The sequence below is a fragment of the Monomorium pharaonis genome, chromosome 4 (assembly GCF_013373865.1).
Source record: "Monomorium pharaonis isolate MP-MQ-018 chromosome 4, ASM1337386v2, whole genome shotgun sequence".
Taxonomy (NCBI): domain Eukaryota; kingdom Metazoa; phylum Arthropoda; class Insecta; order Hymenoptera; family Formicidae; genus Monomorium; species Monomorium pharaonis.
Window position 1 is genome coordinate 26,674,474 of NC_050470.1, and position 15,498 is coordinate 26,689,971.

The 15,498-nt window shown below is 25.8% G+C and overlaps 2 protein-coding genes and 1 long non-coding RNA gene across 3 annotated transcripts; 1 reads left to right on the plus strand and 2 right to left on the minus strand.

Moving 5' to 3' along the window:
* Positions 1-1,227: 1,227 nt before the first annotated feature.
* On the minus strand, positions 1,228-3,167 carry LOC118645093 (trypsin-1-like). The gene is made up of 4 exons (XM_036285486.1): positions 3,087-3,167; positions 2,472-2,799; positions 1,579-1,885; positions 1,228-1,494 (listed from the first exon to the last, which is right to left on the minus strand). Exons 1-4 carry the CDS (start codon positions 3,136-3,138, stop codon positions 1,318-1,320), a joined length of 864 nt encoding a protein of 287 aa, XP_036141379.1. The 5' UTR covers positions 3,139-3,167; the 3' UTR covers positions 1,228-1,317.
* A 672-nt stretch (positions 3,168-3,839) lies between these two features.
* On the plus strand, positions 3,840-6,702 carry LOC105834236 (coagulation factor IX-like). The gene is made up of 3 exons (XM_036285489.1): positions 3,840-4,333; positions 4,715-4,927; positions 5,558-6,702. The coding sequence occupies exons 1-3, from the start codon at positions 4,282-4,284 to the stop codon at positions 5,605-5,607; spliced, it is 315 nt and encodes a 104-aa protein (XP_036141382.1). The 5' UTR covers positions 3,840-4,281; the 3' UTR covers positions 5,608-6,702.
* A 3,667-nt stretch (positions 6,703-10,369) lies between these two features.
* LOC118645096 lies at positions 10,370-11,585 on the minus strand. The gene is made up of 3 exons (XR_004962845.1): positions 11,543-11,585; positions 11,274-11,369; positions 10,370-10,468 (listed from the first exon to the last, which is right to left on the minus strand). It is a non-coding gene; the product is annotated as an uncharacterized LOC118645096 (long non-coding RNA).
* Positions 11,586-15,498: the final 3,913 nt, after the last annotated feature.

A 15,498-nucleotide genomic window follows, 5' to 3' on the forward strand; every position in this document is an offset into this window, starting at 1 on the left:
AACACAATGTTACATTTTACACAATACTAAAAAGTTGTTAAAAATAAATATATTGCATATAATACCATTTATATATTCTTTATTTAAAACGTATGTAATGTAAAAGAGGGAAGAATACACAAAAAATAAATCATCAAATAAATCACAATAAATTTTCCAAAAAAACATTTTAAAGTTTAAAATTTTTACTTTTAAATTCAATACTTTAATAAACAGTTTACTGATTCTTAATTTATATCATGGAAATTTTCAAAGATTGTAACAAAGATTTTGAGATTTAATACATCTTTATTTATATTTGTAGAAATCACTTTGTAAAAAACCACTAAGACCTTTATTAAAACACTGATTTTAAAAGTAAAAATTTCAAACTTAAAATACTTTTTAGAACGTTTTATTATAAAAAATACAAAAACATTAACATACGTAATTTTCAGTAAATTTTATTTTATAAAAATTAATATTTTATAAAAAATTTATTTAGCAATAAAAAGAAATACAACCGTACAATATTTTATTATAAAAGATATTAATCTTCCAAACTACATTTTTCTGACAGAGAAAAGATCACATGTAGTATAATACATAACCCTGACATTGATGTACAGTGCATATATATAACATATTCACTTTGCTGCATTAACAATAAGAATATTATTTTTAATATTAAGAAATAATTTAAATTTTTCTAAATCCCTCTCACACATTCACTATTTTTTACACTGTAATTTTTTAAATATTAATTATTCACCATAAAACTTCTTACATAATTATAATACTAATTTTATTTCTATATATAAAAACATACATTATTATTTCACTAAGCTGCTATTATTAACATATATAAAATAACTTAAATATACATTCTACTTTTTGTTTAATTATTAATTTATTTTATCACTATATCAACTTCGATTCCATTCACAGCGCAGAGTAATTAATTGCAAACAAAAGCGAATGAAAGAAAGAAACAAATATTATCTATAAGATATCTCGGTCTTTTATGCTTATTCTCCCTCCATTAATCCCCTCTCTCAATGATACTTAATCTGTTCATTAACAGATATAAATAATAATAAAAATAAAATACTTTGAAATTTAATCAGTCCAATTATAAATAATTATCTCGACTTCTTTCTTCATTGGATCAAATTATTAATTAAGTTTTTGCATCATAAGTGTTGTATATGTAGGACAGTATCGTAGGTTTGGAATAAAATTATTATTATTCATTTATGCTGCATATTTATTTTATATTGAATAATATATTATAATTTGTCATCAGTATGGACTTATACATCGTCAATATCGCCGTCGTTAATGATTGCCGTAAATAATAAGCCGCTGGTCAACCCAGTCGTTAAATTTGGATACCCTAGTATATACGGATGGTGCACCTGCACTACCACATGGAATAATACCCCAAGATACTATTCCAGTGAGCACTGGCTTTTGTCCTGGACGCTTAGAGATTAGAGGACCACCGGAATCACCCTGAAAGTAATTTGGTATATTAAATTGCCTGCATTAGTAAATTAATATCACTTATTTAATTTACCGCGAATAATTAAAACTTACGCTGCATGCGGAGATTCCACCTTTCAATGGACCAGTACAGACATTGGTTTCGTGAACGGGAGAAGATCCAGTCAAGCGTACGACCGATTCGTGACAAGTAACACGATCGACGTATTCTTTCTGAACATGTTGAAGTTTATCTGGCATGTCTGGCAAAAAGCCAGTTGAGGTGGAGCCCCATCCACAAAGCCATGCTTCTCCCGTTGGGTCACTTTCTGGTGATGCCAATTCGATGGGTTGTACTCTTTCATTGAACTTCAATGGAGACGCAAGCTTAAGCAAACCGATGTCATATGGGCCAACTCCACTGAAAAATAAAAAAAAGTAAATTTTAATATTTTTAAAATTTATTTTTTTTTAAATATTTATTTATTAATTACAAACCTTTAAAGGGCAATTGTGTTTAAACTATTATTATATAACAAATTGTAGTGTTAGTAAAAGAATAATATTAATAATCTACAGGTCAATTGAAACGTTATATATGCGACATAATAAATTTCAAGATTTGTTTTGTTCATCAAAGGTTTATGAAAATTCTTATATATATTAAGTATTTTTGTATACATTGCAAAATGAAATGATGTTAAAAAAAGAAAAGGTGCTATTGTTGTTAACTATGTTAATTTGGAACTTATTTTGTCAAAGGTTTATTTTTGTTTTTCCTACAGAAGCCTTATTATTTAAAATTTGCAATAATATTATAAAACTGTCGTATTATCTGAGAAGATACTTTGTAGTTTATCTATTTATATTCTTTCAAGTTTTATTTTTCGTTTTTGTTAAAATAATCCAAAAAGCCTGATATGTTGGTGTATTGGCGATCTTATTCTATATATTAAATCTCCTATACATTAATTTGAACAGATACTAGTTAAATTGTTGATATTTACCCTTGATAGTCACTATGTACGACACCTAGTACCACTTGGACCACTTGTTCAGTGTTCTCCCTAGCATTAACGTTATGCTTGCCAGCCTTAACGGTAATACGGTTAGCAGAAGGAACTGCTTGAACACAATGCGCTGCTGTTATGACCCATTCTTCGTTCAAAATCGATCCAGCGCAAAAATGTTGGGAGTATGATTGAAGAGAAACTATGAACGGGTAACCTCCTACCGGAGCTTCGTCACCTCCGACCACTTGAGGTAAGATTGGCGGGCGAAGGCCTTTAAAAGGCGGTAGAATTGGCGGCATCCGGAGACCTACTCGGGGTCTCTCTAAAATTTAAATTAATAATGTTTAAGAAAACATTTTTACAACAGAATAAATTAATTGTAGCATTAAATCTATTTTTATGAATCAAAATTAAAAGAATTTGTAATAATACAGTAAAAGTTAAATCTTGCAACTTGCTTTACATGATTCATGGAAATATTTCAACTATTATTTATTTAATAAAGTTGAGATTATTAAAAAAAATTTGTATATTTTGCTTTGTTGTTTATATTTAATTTAATATAAATTTTATATATTGTATATACATATGTTGAGAAGATTGACTTACCAGTGACTGCCACTGCTAGAATAGCAAAGAACACGATTGCTTTAGAGAACATCTTGCTGTTTGATGTCAAATCCAACAAATTGGATTCTTTTTATACTCATTCTGTCGAATGTATTCGTATTGTACGATATCAATGATAATTATGCGTTGATAATCCATTTAAATCTACAAAGATTCGTATTAAGATAAAAAAGATTTTACTGTAGACGAGATTTCTTTGTGACTTGATGTATATTGATTTAATCAAATAACATGCGGAAGCTAATTTAAAGGACGCCACTATAAACCTTATACATTTGATCTGAATATTAAAGTCTGTATAAATTTTGTGACAAAAAATGACACTTGAATTTAAATCTTATTCAATGACATTAGAAATACTGCCATAAAATGTACAAATACATAAGTCACAGAGTTTTACAAGCAAAAAATATTTATTCATATATTATGTTATGAAGTTTAGCTTATTTATTTACTTAATTTAATTTTTAAAAAAGTTTATCAATGGATTATTAAAAAATATAGCTGCTAAAAAATAGTATTAAAGAACAAAAAATTTATAAATATTTATATTGTTTTATTAATGGTAATAACTTTAAAATAAACTAAATTTAATGAAAAATAATACATGTACAACAATAATATAAGACATTATAAGATTGTTTTATTTATTTATTATTTATTTTGATATTGCTTAAATCACAATTTTAATCTGCTAATTAAATATAAAATTTATTTTAATAATAACAATATAACTTTGTTTTAAGTTCAATCAACTTATAATAAGCTATAATCCAATTATGATGGATCATCGTATTATCGTTGTCTGACAATAATCAATTATGATTCCGCTATAAAAGTGTAAAAGGAATGCGGAAAATAAATAATCTTTTTATGCTGAAGCAAATATGTATATAAACACACACATGTATATATATATTTATTAAGAGTGTGATTCATATGTACAAACTGATTTTCCGGTTCTAAATTTCGATAAATTGTAATTTAAAATGAATATACATCAAGTCATAAGGAAATTTTGTCTGCAGTTAAATCTATTTAACCGTAATATAAATTCTTATTAATATAAATGAATTATCAATACATCATTATCATTGATATCATGCGATACGGATACATTTAACAGATTAAATATGAAATACAGTCAATTTGTTGGATTAACATCAAACAACGAATGTTTTTTAAAGCAATTGTGTTCTTTGCTGTTCTAGCAGTAGCGGTTACTGGTAAGTCAATCTTCATCATATATGTATATACAACTACAAAATTTATATCAAGTTAAAAGTAAACAACAAAGCAAAACATAAAAAATTTTTCTTAAAAATTTTATATATATCTTAATAATTTATTAAATAAATAATAGTCAAAATATTTCCATGAATCATATAAAGGAAGTTGTAAGATTTAGTTTTTACCTTATTATTACAAATTCTTTTAATTTTATTTTATAAAGATATCTTAAATTTACTGCTACGGTTAAATTATTCTGTTGCAAAAATGTTTTTTTAAACATTATAATTTTAAATTTTACAAAGACTCCGAGTAGGTCTCCAAATGCTGCCAATTTTGCTGCCTTAAAGACATTTGATCGCCCATCTTGCTTTAAGTGCACGGAGATGAAGATGCACCAGTGGGAGCTTATCCATTCATAGTTTCCCTTCAATCATACTCACAACATTTTTGCACTGGATCGATTTTTAACGAAAGATGGACAACAGCAGGGCATTGTGTTCAAGCAAATCCTTCCCTAGACAACTTTAGAGTCAAAGCTGGGAAGTACAACATCTACATTAATGGAGGACTCCAAACAAACAGTCAAAGTGACACAAGCTTTCGTACATGAGAACTTCCAAGAATAAATATGAACAATTTAACTAACATTTATTCAAATTAATGTATAGAAAATCTTTAACATATAGAATAAGATCGCCAATACACCTTATAATTTACGGATCATTTTTTAAACAAAAATAAAAAATAGAATTTTTGAAAATATAAATACACTAAAAAGTGTCTTCTCAGATAATAGAACAATTTTTATAATATTGTTTTGAATTTTGAGTAATTAGGTTTTTTCTGTAGCATAACAAAAATGAGCGTTTAACAAAATGAATTTCGAAACTAACATAGTAAACAATAATAGTACATTTTCCATTTCTTTTCTTTAACATCAACAATTATTTTTTTGAAGTACTTATGAGTTAATACATATATATAAGAATTCTTAAAAATTTTTGATGAACAAAGTAAATCTTAAGATTTACTATGTTATATTTGTTATACATATATAACATATCTGATAATCTGTAAATTATTATTATTATTTTTTTACTAACACTTCAATTTTTTAAATGTAATAATGGTTTAACACAATTGTCCTTTAAAAGCTTGCAATTAATAAATATATATTTTTATAAATATGTTAAGTTACATATTTTTTTATTTTTCAGTGGCGTTGGCCTGTATGACATTGGTTTGCTTAAGCTGGCGTCTCCATTAAAGTTCAATAAAAGAGTACAACCCATCGAATTGACATCACCAGAAAGTGAACCAACGGGAGAGGCATGGCTTTGTGAATGGGCCACTACTTCAAGTAGTTTTTTGTCAGATAAACTTCAACATGTTTAACAGGAGTACGTCGATTGTGTTGCTTGTCACAAATTGGTTATACGGCTGATTGGATCTTCTCCTGTTCATGAAATCTATATATGTACTGGTCCATTAAAAGGCGAAATTGCCGCATGCAGCGTAACTTTTTATAGTTATACGCGGTAAATTTATTAAGTAATAATAATTTAATAATGCAACAATTTAATATATTAAATTAATTTTAGGTGATAATCATGATTTTTTAATTTCGCCAATTATTTACAGTATCAGTTTCTTTGTTTGGAATTTGGTTATCTTCCATAACAATTGTTTCTACATCATTCACCAAACTTTTACGGATGATTTTTCCATCGTCTGTATATTACATTAATTCTTGAATACTAATAACATTTAATATATAATACAAAAATATGTATCACATATACACTCACCGGTTTGAAGATAAAAATATAAATTTTTATCTATTTGCCAGTAATTATAACCCTCTAGACACGAATGGGAAGACATTTCTTGTTCACTAGAAATTGTTTCGCACACACCACAGGTGTACGACATTTCTAAAATTTCCTACAAAAAATACAAAAAAAAGAATACTATTAAATAAATTAATCTAACCTTAGTATTGTTATCATATATATACTAGACATATATCAATTTTGTTTCAATATTTTTATATCCTATTAAAAATTAATATTTTCCATTTTTATTTTATTCAAAATATATTTTACCTGTACCATCATGATGTTAATTTTATATTTCGTATTTGGCGTGCTTCGCTGATAGTTGGACTGAGTCGAACTTTCAGCGTATTTTAGCTGTCGTATTGTCATACAGTCATATTGTCGAAAATTGAAGAAGAGGGGGTACTTATATATATAGATATGCATTGCATATTGCTTTGCATATAAAGGTATGAAAGTAGAGTTATTGAAAAATCAATAGCTTATATTAGATAATTTACATTCTGATACCTCTTGACAAAACAGAAACATCTAATATTTTGGTTTTTTGAAAATTGTACTATTAATGTTTTTATGCACACAATAATAATACAACAATGAATCAATTGATGCAAAAAATATATTACTTTAAAAAAAAATAATGTACTTTACAAAATACAAATTACCAACTAATTTAGTTTATTATTCTTGATAACTTTGATTTTTCGAAAACTATACTGTTAATGTTTTTATGCACAGAATAATGACACAACAATAGATTAGTTGCACAGAAAATATATTACTTTTTAATAAATAATACAATTTACAAAGTACAAATTACCAATTAATTAATTTTTTATTATTGATTTATTTTATTATTCTATGTATTTAATTTTTATATTAACATTTCTGTGCATGTTTTATCACATTAAGATTTCATGACAGTAATAATTTACACAGAGATTTCTTTAAATTTAATAAATATCCTAGTAGCAAAATACATTGGCAGTATATTGGCTATTATTGGCTAATATTGGTTAAATATTGGTTATATTGGGAATGCATTGGCCAATGTTTTCCCAATGTTTCCCAATGTAACACCAATATTGATTAAAATATTGGCTCCAAATTAAAATGCAATTAATGTCCAATATAAAAAATTGATTGGTTCAATACTGGCCCAATGCTGAACCAATATTGAACCAATATTTCTTCTTAGACAAATTGGCTAAATAAGATAAAGCGTCAACTTTACAATATTGGACCAATATTGGGAATATTGTTTTTATATTACTCTGCAATATTGCGCCAATGTTTTTTGCTACTAGGGTAGTTTTGTTTGACTATTTTAAGCATATATTATATATATTCTATTCTAATATATTATTATATACTATTATCACATATTAATAATATATTATTATAATATATTGTTTAATATATTATATAATTACTAATATAGGTTACACTATTATATACTATTATATCTTATACTATTATATACTAATATAGCTTATATTATTATATACTATTAACATAGTTTACATATTATATACTATTACATTATGTTATAAACGGTTTATTCAATTTAAAGAAATTTTTCTCTCTGTGTGAACATTAACTTTTAATATTTAAAACATAAATCTAAATTGGTCAGAATACATAAAATGCATATTTTAGATTATTATGAAAACTATTATAAAAACTAGAACCTACGACAACCTACGAGAACCTACGAGAACCTACGACAAACTAAGTCAGGAGATATACCTATGTCTGATTTGACATCCAAAAGTGAGGTGAAAATTTGTTAGAAATGTAGTAACAAACGATCAGGGCGCTATGCATACTATGACAAAACACGTTCACGATCTGACACCGTTATTGGTCGCTATGCTTTCCTAATGATCTGCATTAGAAAGAGATAACAATTCATATTAATGACAGTTATCCTTTTCAGTGACGGATACTCCATTACTTTCAGCAGTCTATTTTAGGAAGTCTATGCGTTCGATTACTATAGACCTTATAGATATCTATGCCGATTACGATAAACTTAAACTACGATTGAATTTAGAGTTAGAACATATTCCGGTGTACCAGCGTCACTAGTGCCACTATTTGGTACTACATTTCTAACAGATTTTCGTCTCACTCAAAACCATGGAAATCTCTTGGTTCTAGTCTCCATAATCATAAAGCCCGCTTTCTCTTTTTAAATTTTTTATCATCAAATTTATTTTTAAGCTTGGGCCACATTTTAGTTTCATAGTTTTTGTCATTATTTTATAATTTAATAGAAGTAGAGCCTTTCCATCTATACGGTGTTTTCTAAATAGGTATATCTCCTGACTGAACTCTGGGTCCGTATTACCCGTACTAATGAAGTTTATCACGTCGTCAATTGTCCAGGTTAATGGATTCGAACGATTCTCTGTAAAATAAAAAGTACTAATATTATTAAATCCGTTTAAATATAATTAATAATACTATTAATAATTATCATTAAAAGCACCTATTTTTTCTGTTACTTTCTGTCTATTAATATCTGCATCGTTGTCCTCTGTTAGATCGATTATCCTATATTTATAAACAGATTGATTAACAAAATAAGAAATGTGACGGAGAAATTAATCGCAATTGTACTACGTCATTACGTACATACATATATTATATACATAAGTATATATATATATATATATATATATATATATATATATACTATTTATATATATATATATACTATTTATATATATATTTACGTAATAATAATATTTATTTTCATTAATGTAACATTAACCTCCCTTTGCTTTACTTTTTAAAAACATAGAATTACATTCTATTTAACTGTATACTGCGATGATTGGTAAGAAATTTTATTATATGCACATACAGCTTTATATATTTATATTTTTATTAAATAATTGTGAAATTAAAATTATGTAAATTAACTTTAAGTTATATAAATATAAATATTTAAGTTATATAAATATTTATAATATATTATTTTGTAACTATTTATATTAACATATATCTTTTAATAAATATAGCATTGCTAATAAGTATTGCATTATAACGTTGCTTAAAAACTAATTAAAATTACAATTAGAAAATAAAATTGTTTTAGAATAAACCAATGCATTCCTTTGTTATCGAAATTATAGATACGTAGCTTGCTCTTTCTATTACATAGTTAATTTTATTATAAATAATTGTCTATATGTAAAAAAATGATTTGTTTATTATTACTTCGTAGTCATCAAATCACATTTGTTTTTAAAATGTTCATTTTTAGTATTTTTATTTTATAAACATTTTATTGTTTAATGCATAAAAACGTATTATATTATTTAAAAAGAAGTTCAATTTAATAACTTAATTTTAAAAAAAGTTGCTAAGAATGAGCTACAGGATTTTTTAATAATAATTCTTAAACAAAAAATAAAAATAAAATTTAAAAAAGTACATTTAATAGAAAAGTGTTTTCTATAAGATGATATAGAAGTTTTTATAATAATGTTGCGCATTTTGTAACAATGCTTCTGAAATCTAAAAAAAGTGTCCAAGAAATTAAGATATTAAAATTGTATATCTTAAAAACAAAAGCAATATTTAAAAATAAAGAAAAATTAAAAATAAACAAAACACTTTTATAAAATACCTTAAGGAAAAAATTAAGAAAAACCGTGTAAATTGTACATTTTATATTATCGTTTCTGAAGATTTCGTTTCTAGCAAATTTTATATAAAAAAAGTAAATAAATGTATAAAATAGAGACATTTATTCTTTCTATTATCTAATAATAGAAAGATAACGTTTTTATTAATATTTATAAGGTGCAATTTTGTTTAGTTTTAAGCAATAAATTAAGTTTATGTAAGGAAACGTTATAGAAAATTTTTATTTAATATTGATTTAATATTTATGTTAGAATTATTATATATTTGAAATAATAATCTAGGACAAATATTTAGATAAAATTTAATTTTTAATAATAATTTAAGATTTTAATAAATTATTTAAAATAATATTTACGTTACACTTATTTTATGTTTCTGTAATAATTATTTTACATTTAAAAAATTGTTTAAAATAATAATATTAAAAAAAATATTCAATTATGGTATTTCTAATCTTGAAATTTATATAACTTTAAATTTACATAACCTTCATAACTTTAATTATCTTTTAAAAATTTTTAAATATGTGCTTACTCGTGAACTTGCTCCTTTTCAGCTTGCTCCTTTTCAATTGGACATCTTTTTGATGATCTTGCGGCATTATCGTCTACTTCTTTCGGAGTCGTTATTCTATATTTATAAATAGATTGATTAAAAAAATAAAAAATGTAACGGAAAAATAACATTTAATAGAAAAGTGTTTTCTATAAGATGATATAGAAGTTTTTATAATAATGTTGCGCATTTTGTAACAATGCTTCTGAAATCTAAAAAAAGTGTCCAAGAAATTAAGATATTAAAATTGTATATCTTAAAAACAAAAGCAATATTTAAAAATAAAGAAAAATTAAAAATAAACAAAACACTTCTATAAAATACCTTAAGAAAAAAATTAAGAAAGACCATGTAAATTGTACATTTTATATTATCGTTTCTGAAGATTTCGTTTCTAGCAAATTTTATATAAAAAAAGTAAATAAATGTATAAAATAGAGAGACATTTATTCTTTCCATTATCTAATAATAGAAAGATAACGTTTTTATTAATATTTATAAGGTGCAATTTTGTTTAGTTTTAAGCAATAAATTAAGTTTATGTAAGGAAACGTTATAGAAAATTTTTATTTAATATTGATTTAATATTTATGTTAGAATAATTATATATTTGAAATAATAATCTAGGACAAATATTTAGATAAAATTTAATTTCTAATAATAATTTAAGATTTTAATAAATTATTTAAAATAATATTTACGTTACACTTATTTTATGTATCTGTAATAATTATTTTACATTTAAAAAATTGTTTAAAATAATAATATTAAAAAAAATATTTAATTATGGTATTTCTAATCTTGAAATTTATATAACTTTAAATTTACATAACCTTCATAACTTTAATTATCTTTTAAAAATTTTTAAATATGTGCTTACTCGTGAACTTGCTCCTTTTCAGCTTGCTCCTTTTCAATTGGACATCTTTTTGATGATCTTGCGGCATTATCGTCTACTTCTTTCGGAGTCGTTATTCTATATTTATAAATAGATTGATTAAAAAAATAAAAAATGTAACGGAAAAATAACAAACTAAAACAATTGCGAGAAGTTGCAGTTTTTCTAGTTTGTTATTTCTCCATTATTAAGCCAAAATTAACATTAAAATAGTTATTGTTAAAGTCTTATTATAATATATGTATGATTACCCATGAATCTTTATCAGGTGTCTCTTTATATTATACATATTATAATCTGGGATGGTTTCCAAGCATATTTTACACTGCGCTACATGTTCTTTTGGACGCATATAGTCCCATACCCAGTGTATAAATTTGTCTTGAAGACGTTGTTTTTCTGATAGTGTTAGTTTATCTTGATGGCAATGACGCAAATGTTCTAAAACTTCTTGATTGACTTGCAAACTGTATTTTTTGGGGCAGTATTTACATATTGCCCTATTTTCTTTTGAAGTGAAATGACACCGAATCCACCGACGTAATGGAATATTTTCTGTTTCTTTATTATTTTCTGTAATAGTGTACAATTATGAAATAAATACGTTTTTAATTCTATTATAATTGTATTAATGTCAAAAAATACATGCGTTTGTAATTATGGAGTAGAGGGGCTTCCTCATTGATTTTGACGAAACTTTATAGTTTTGTCTATTTTGGTGCGTAGAACAAGAATCCATAAGTTAAAAATGAACAAAACTGTAAAGTTTCCTCAAAATTGGTGAGGGAGCCCCAGTTGTGTGAATTTGGAACCCCACTTTAAAAAAAGTAATTTTTTTAAAAGAAATGTTAGGATTTTGTTTGTAGATGTTTGTAGTAGATTTCTTTTTGTTTTTAGTTGCATTGTTCAACATATAGCTGCGCTCAAAAAATTAAAATTAAGATTTTTTAATCTGCTTTTTCCATGTGTTTCATAATCGTGTGTAGTTGTTTGTAATGCTTTTCTTTTTGTTTGTAGTTTTATCGTTAACAAGTTATAAACATTTGTTTAAACATCCAAAGTGTGAACATTGTTAATTACTAAGATTTTTTTAATGCACTTTTTTTAATGTGATCCAGAATCGTATGTAGTTGTTTGTAGTAATTTTGGAATTGTTGATAGTTGTATCTTTATAGGATATAGTTGTTTGAACGATAATTTATCAACAACAAACTTCATTAATTATGAAGAGTTTTTAAATTTACTTTGTTCGTGTCATTTATAATCGTTTGTAGTGGTTTGTAGTACTTTGCTTTTCGTTTGTAGTTGCACCGTTCAAGAGTTATAGACATTTGTTTAAACATCCAAAGCGTAAACATTGTTAATTACTAAGATTTTTCTAATGCACTTTTTCCATCTGATTCAGAATTGTTTGTCGTTGTTTGTAGTACTTTTCATTTTGTTTATAGTTTCACCGTTAAAAAGTTGTAAATGTTTTTTAAAAATCCAAAGCGTTTAATTAATTACTAAAGTTTGTTAAATTTTCTTCTTCCATGTTATTCAAAATCGTTTGTAGTTTTTTGTAGTGCTTATTGTTTTGATGTAGTTTTATCGTTAAAAAGTTATAAGCATTTGTTTAAACATCCAAAGCTTCAACATTTTTAATTACTAAGATTTTTTTAAATACGCTTTTTCCATGTAATTCGGAATCGTTTGTAATTGTTTGTAGTGCTTTCATTTTTGTTTGCGGCTGCACTGCAAGAATTATAATTATTTAGACAATTTGCCAAAAGAGATTTTTTTCATTGTTATTTACGGCATTCTTAAATTATGATAAACTATGTCAAACACGGTTTTTGATAAAAAAAAGTTTCTAACAAAATTAAATATGAAATTTAAGTAGCTTTTTGTACGCTACTAAATAAACACTGTAATAATCAATTTAAAAAATAACTTGCTGTAAGATAAGTAGCGTAAAGCTCAAAATCTTTAAACTAATAAAAAAATTAATGCTATTAAAAGTTGATTGGACAATATTAACACACACGCACGCACGCACGCACGCACGCACGCGCAATTAATAAAATTTTTCTTTATTTGCCAAATTGTTTAATCCTTAAAAGTCACATAGGATGACGTAAATTTCAACATTTCTTCAAATGCTAACCGCGACGACACTTTTTAATTTTTTCATGCAAAACAATTACTGCGTAAAGTTCAATCACTTAAAAATATAAGGACTTATTACATCATGAAATTGTAATTAAAATAGTGAAGAAGATTAGAGAAGCGAAACAAAATAAATTAGAATTATCAATGCGAAAATTGATAGAATTTAACAGGCTCAGTTACCTTTAAGGATTAAACAAATATTATTTGAACAATGCAACTACAAACAAAAAAATTATCAAAAACGAATATAAACGATTCAGAATCATATACGGAAATAAGCAAATTTGAAAAATTATGATTATTATAGAATAATTAAATATTTAAATAAATATCCAACATTTACAACTACTGAATACAATTATTAACGAAAAGAAGAGCATTACAAATAACTACAAACAATTTTAAATAATACAGAAAAAGCGCATGTCAAAAATGTTAATAATTACCTAAATCTGTTTTTGGATATTTAAACAAATGTTTATAACGTCTGAACAATGTAACAACAAATAAAAAGAAAACCATTGCAAACAACTACAAACGATTCCGAGTCACATGGAAAAAGCTCATTAAAAAAATCTTAGTAATTTATAATGTTGACGCTTTGGACGGTCGGGCGACACCGAAGACAATACGGGAAATTAGGCAGGCTCTCCTCTCTCATCACTCCTCCACCACTCTCCGCGACTCCACCGCCACTCTCGCGGGGTATAAAAGGAGAACGAGAGCAGAGGAGAGCATCTTTTTTCCGCAAGCCCACCGAGCACACCGAGTCCGCTCGGTACAAACTTGCTCCTAAGTAATCCGGCAAGCAGGGGTCTGAGATTTCTCGGCCTCAGTCAGGAATTTCCCGATCGCCGGCTCCCGAATCATATCCCGTACCGATACGCGCAAAACCGAGTTGAGGACTTTCTTCGCCTCGGCCGGGCTATACCGGCTGGAAGCGTACACATCCCAAATCCTAAAAATCTCCGCAGCTACAGGGGTGTAGGCTCTCCCGCCTCGGCCAGGTCTTTCCCGGCTAGCCGCAATTTAAAACCAAAAACTACAGCTGTCCGCAAAAAGAACAGCTGATCGGCCCACCGAAGGCCGCACGTTCGAACACACAAGACAAACGCGAAGCACCGCACAAAGCGGAAACGGCGATAATCAGCCGAAATATATGTATAAGATTTTACGAATAGAATAAAACCATTTCTCTTATTAAATACAAAGCTGTGTCTCCAGATTTGTCTCCCTCCCTGGTTCCCGACTGCAGGCTATCCGCGCACTGGCCCGGAGGGGAGGAAAAAAAGACAGGTCGTTACAAATCTTAGTAATTAACAATGTTCACGTTTTAAAAGTTTAAGCAAATGTTTATAATCTTTTAAAGATAAAACTACAAACAAATCGAAAAGCTCTACACACAACTACAAACGATTCTAAATCACATAGAAAAAAGGCATTTAAAAAATTCCTGTAAAGAAACATTACTTTAAAAAAATAGGGTTTCAAGTTCACACAACTGGGAGCCCCTCTTCTCCATAATTACCATTAATTTTTTAATAAATAAATCAAAACAATAAATTTTAGAATATTAATTAAATTTTTATATATTTAATATTTATATATATTAATTATACAATTATAATTATTATTTTATTACATAAATATATTATATTATTAATAATTATATTATAATATTAATAATTATTACTATTATATTAAAATATTTATTAATAATAAAATATTTATAGATAACCTAAATTTTTTAATAAATAAATAAAGACTAAAGTTTACCGAAATAAAATTTTTAAATGATTAAAATTAATTTATTAAATAAATTATTTTATTTATAAATAAAAATACTATAATTAATAAGTACCATGTATTAATCTTATTTTAAAATTATTTTAAAGAAAAAAAAAATAATTTAATTTATATAAAGTCCAATGTATACTTAATTTTTCAATAAAAATAATTTAAAAAAAAAGTTAATTAAATATTATACTAATGAATTTTATTTATTTTAATTAAAATTTTATATTTTTTATATAGATTTATTTTTCTAATGAATTTT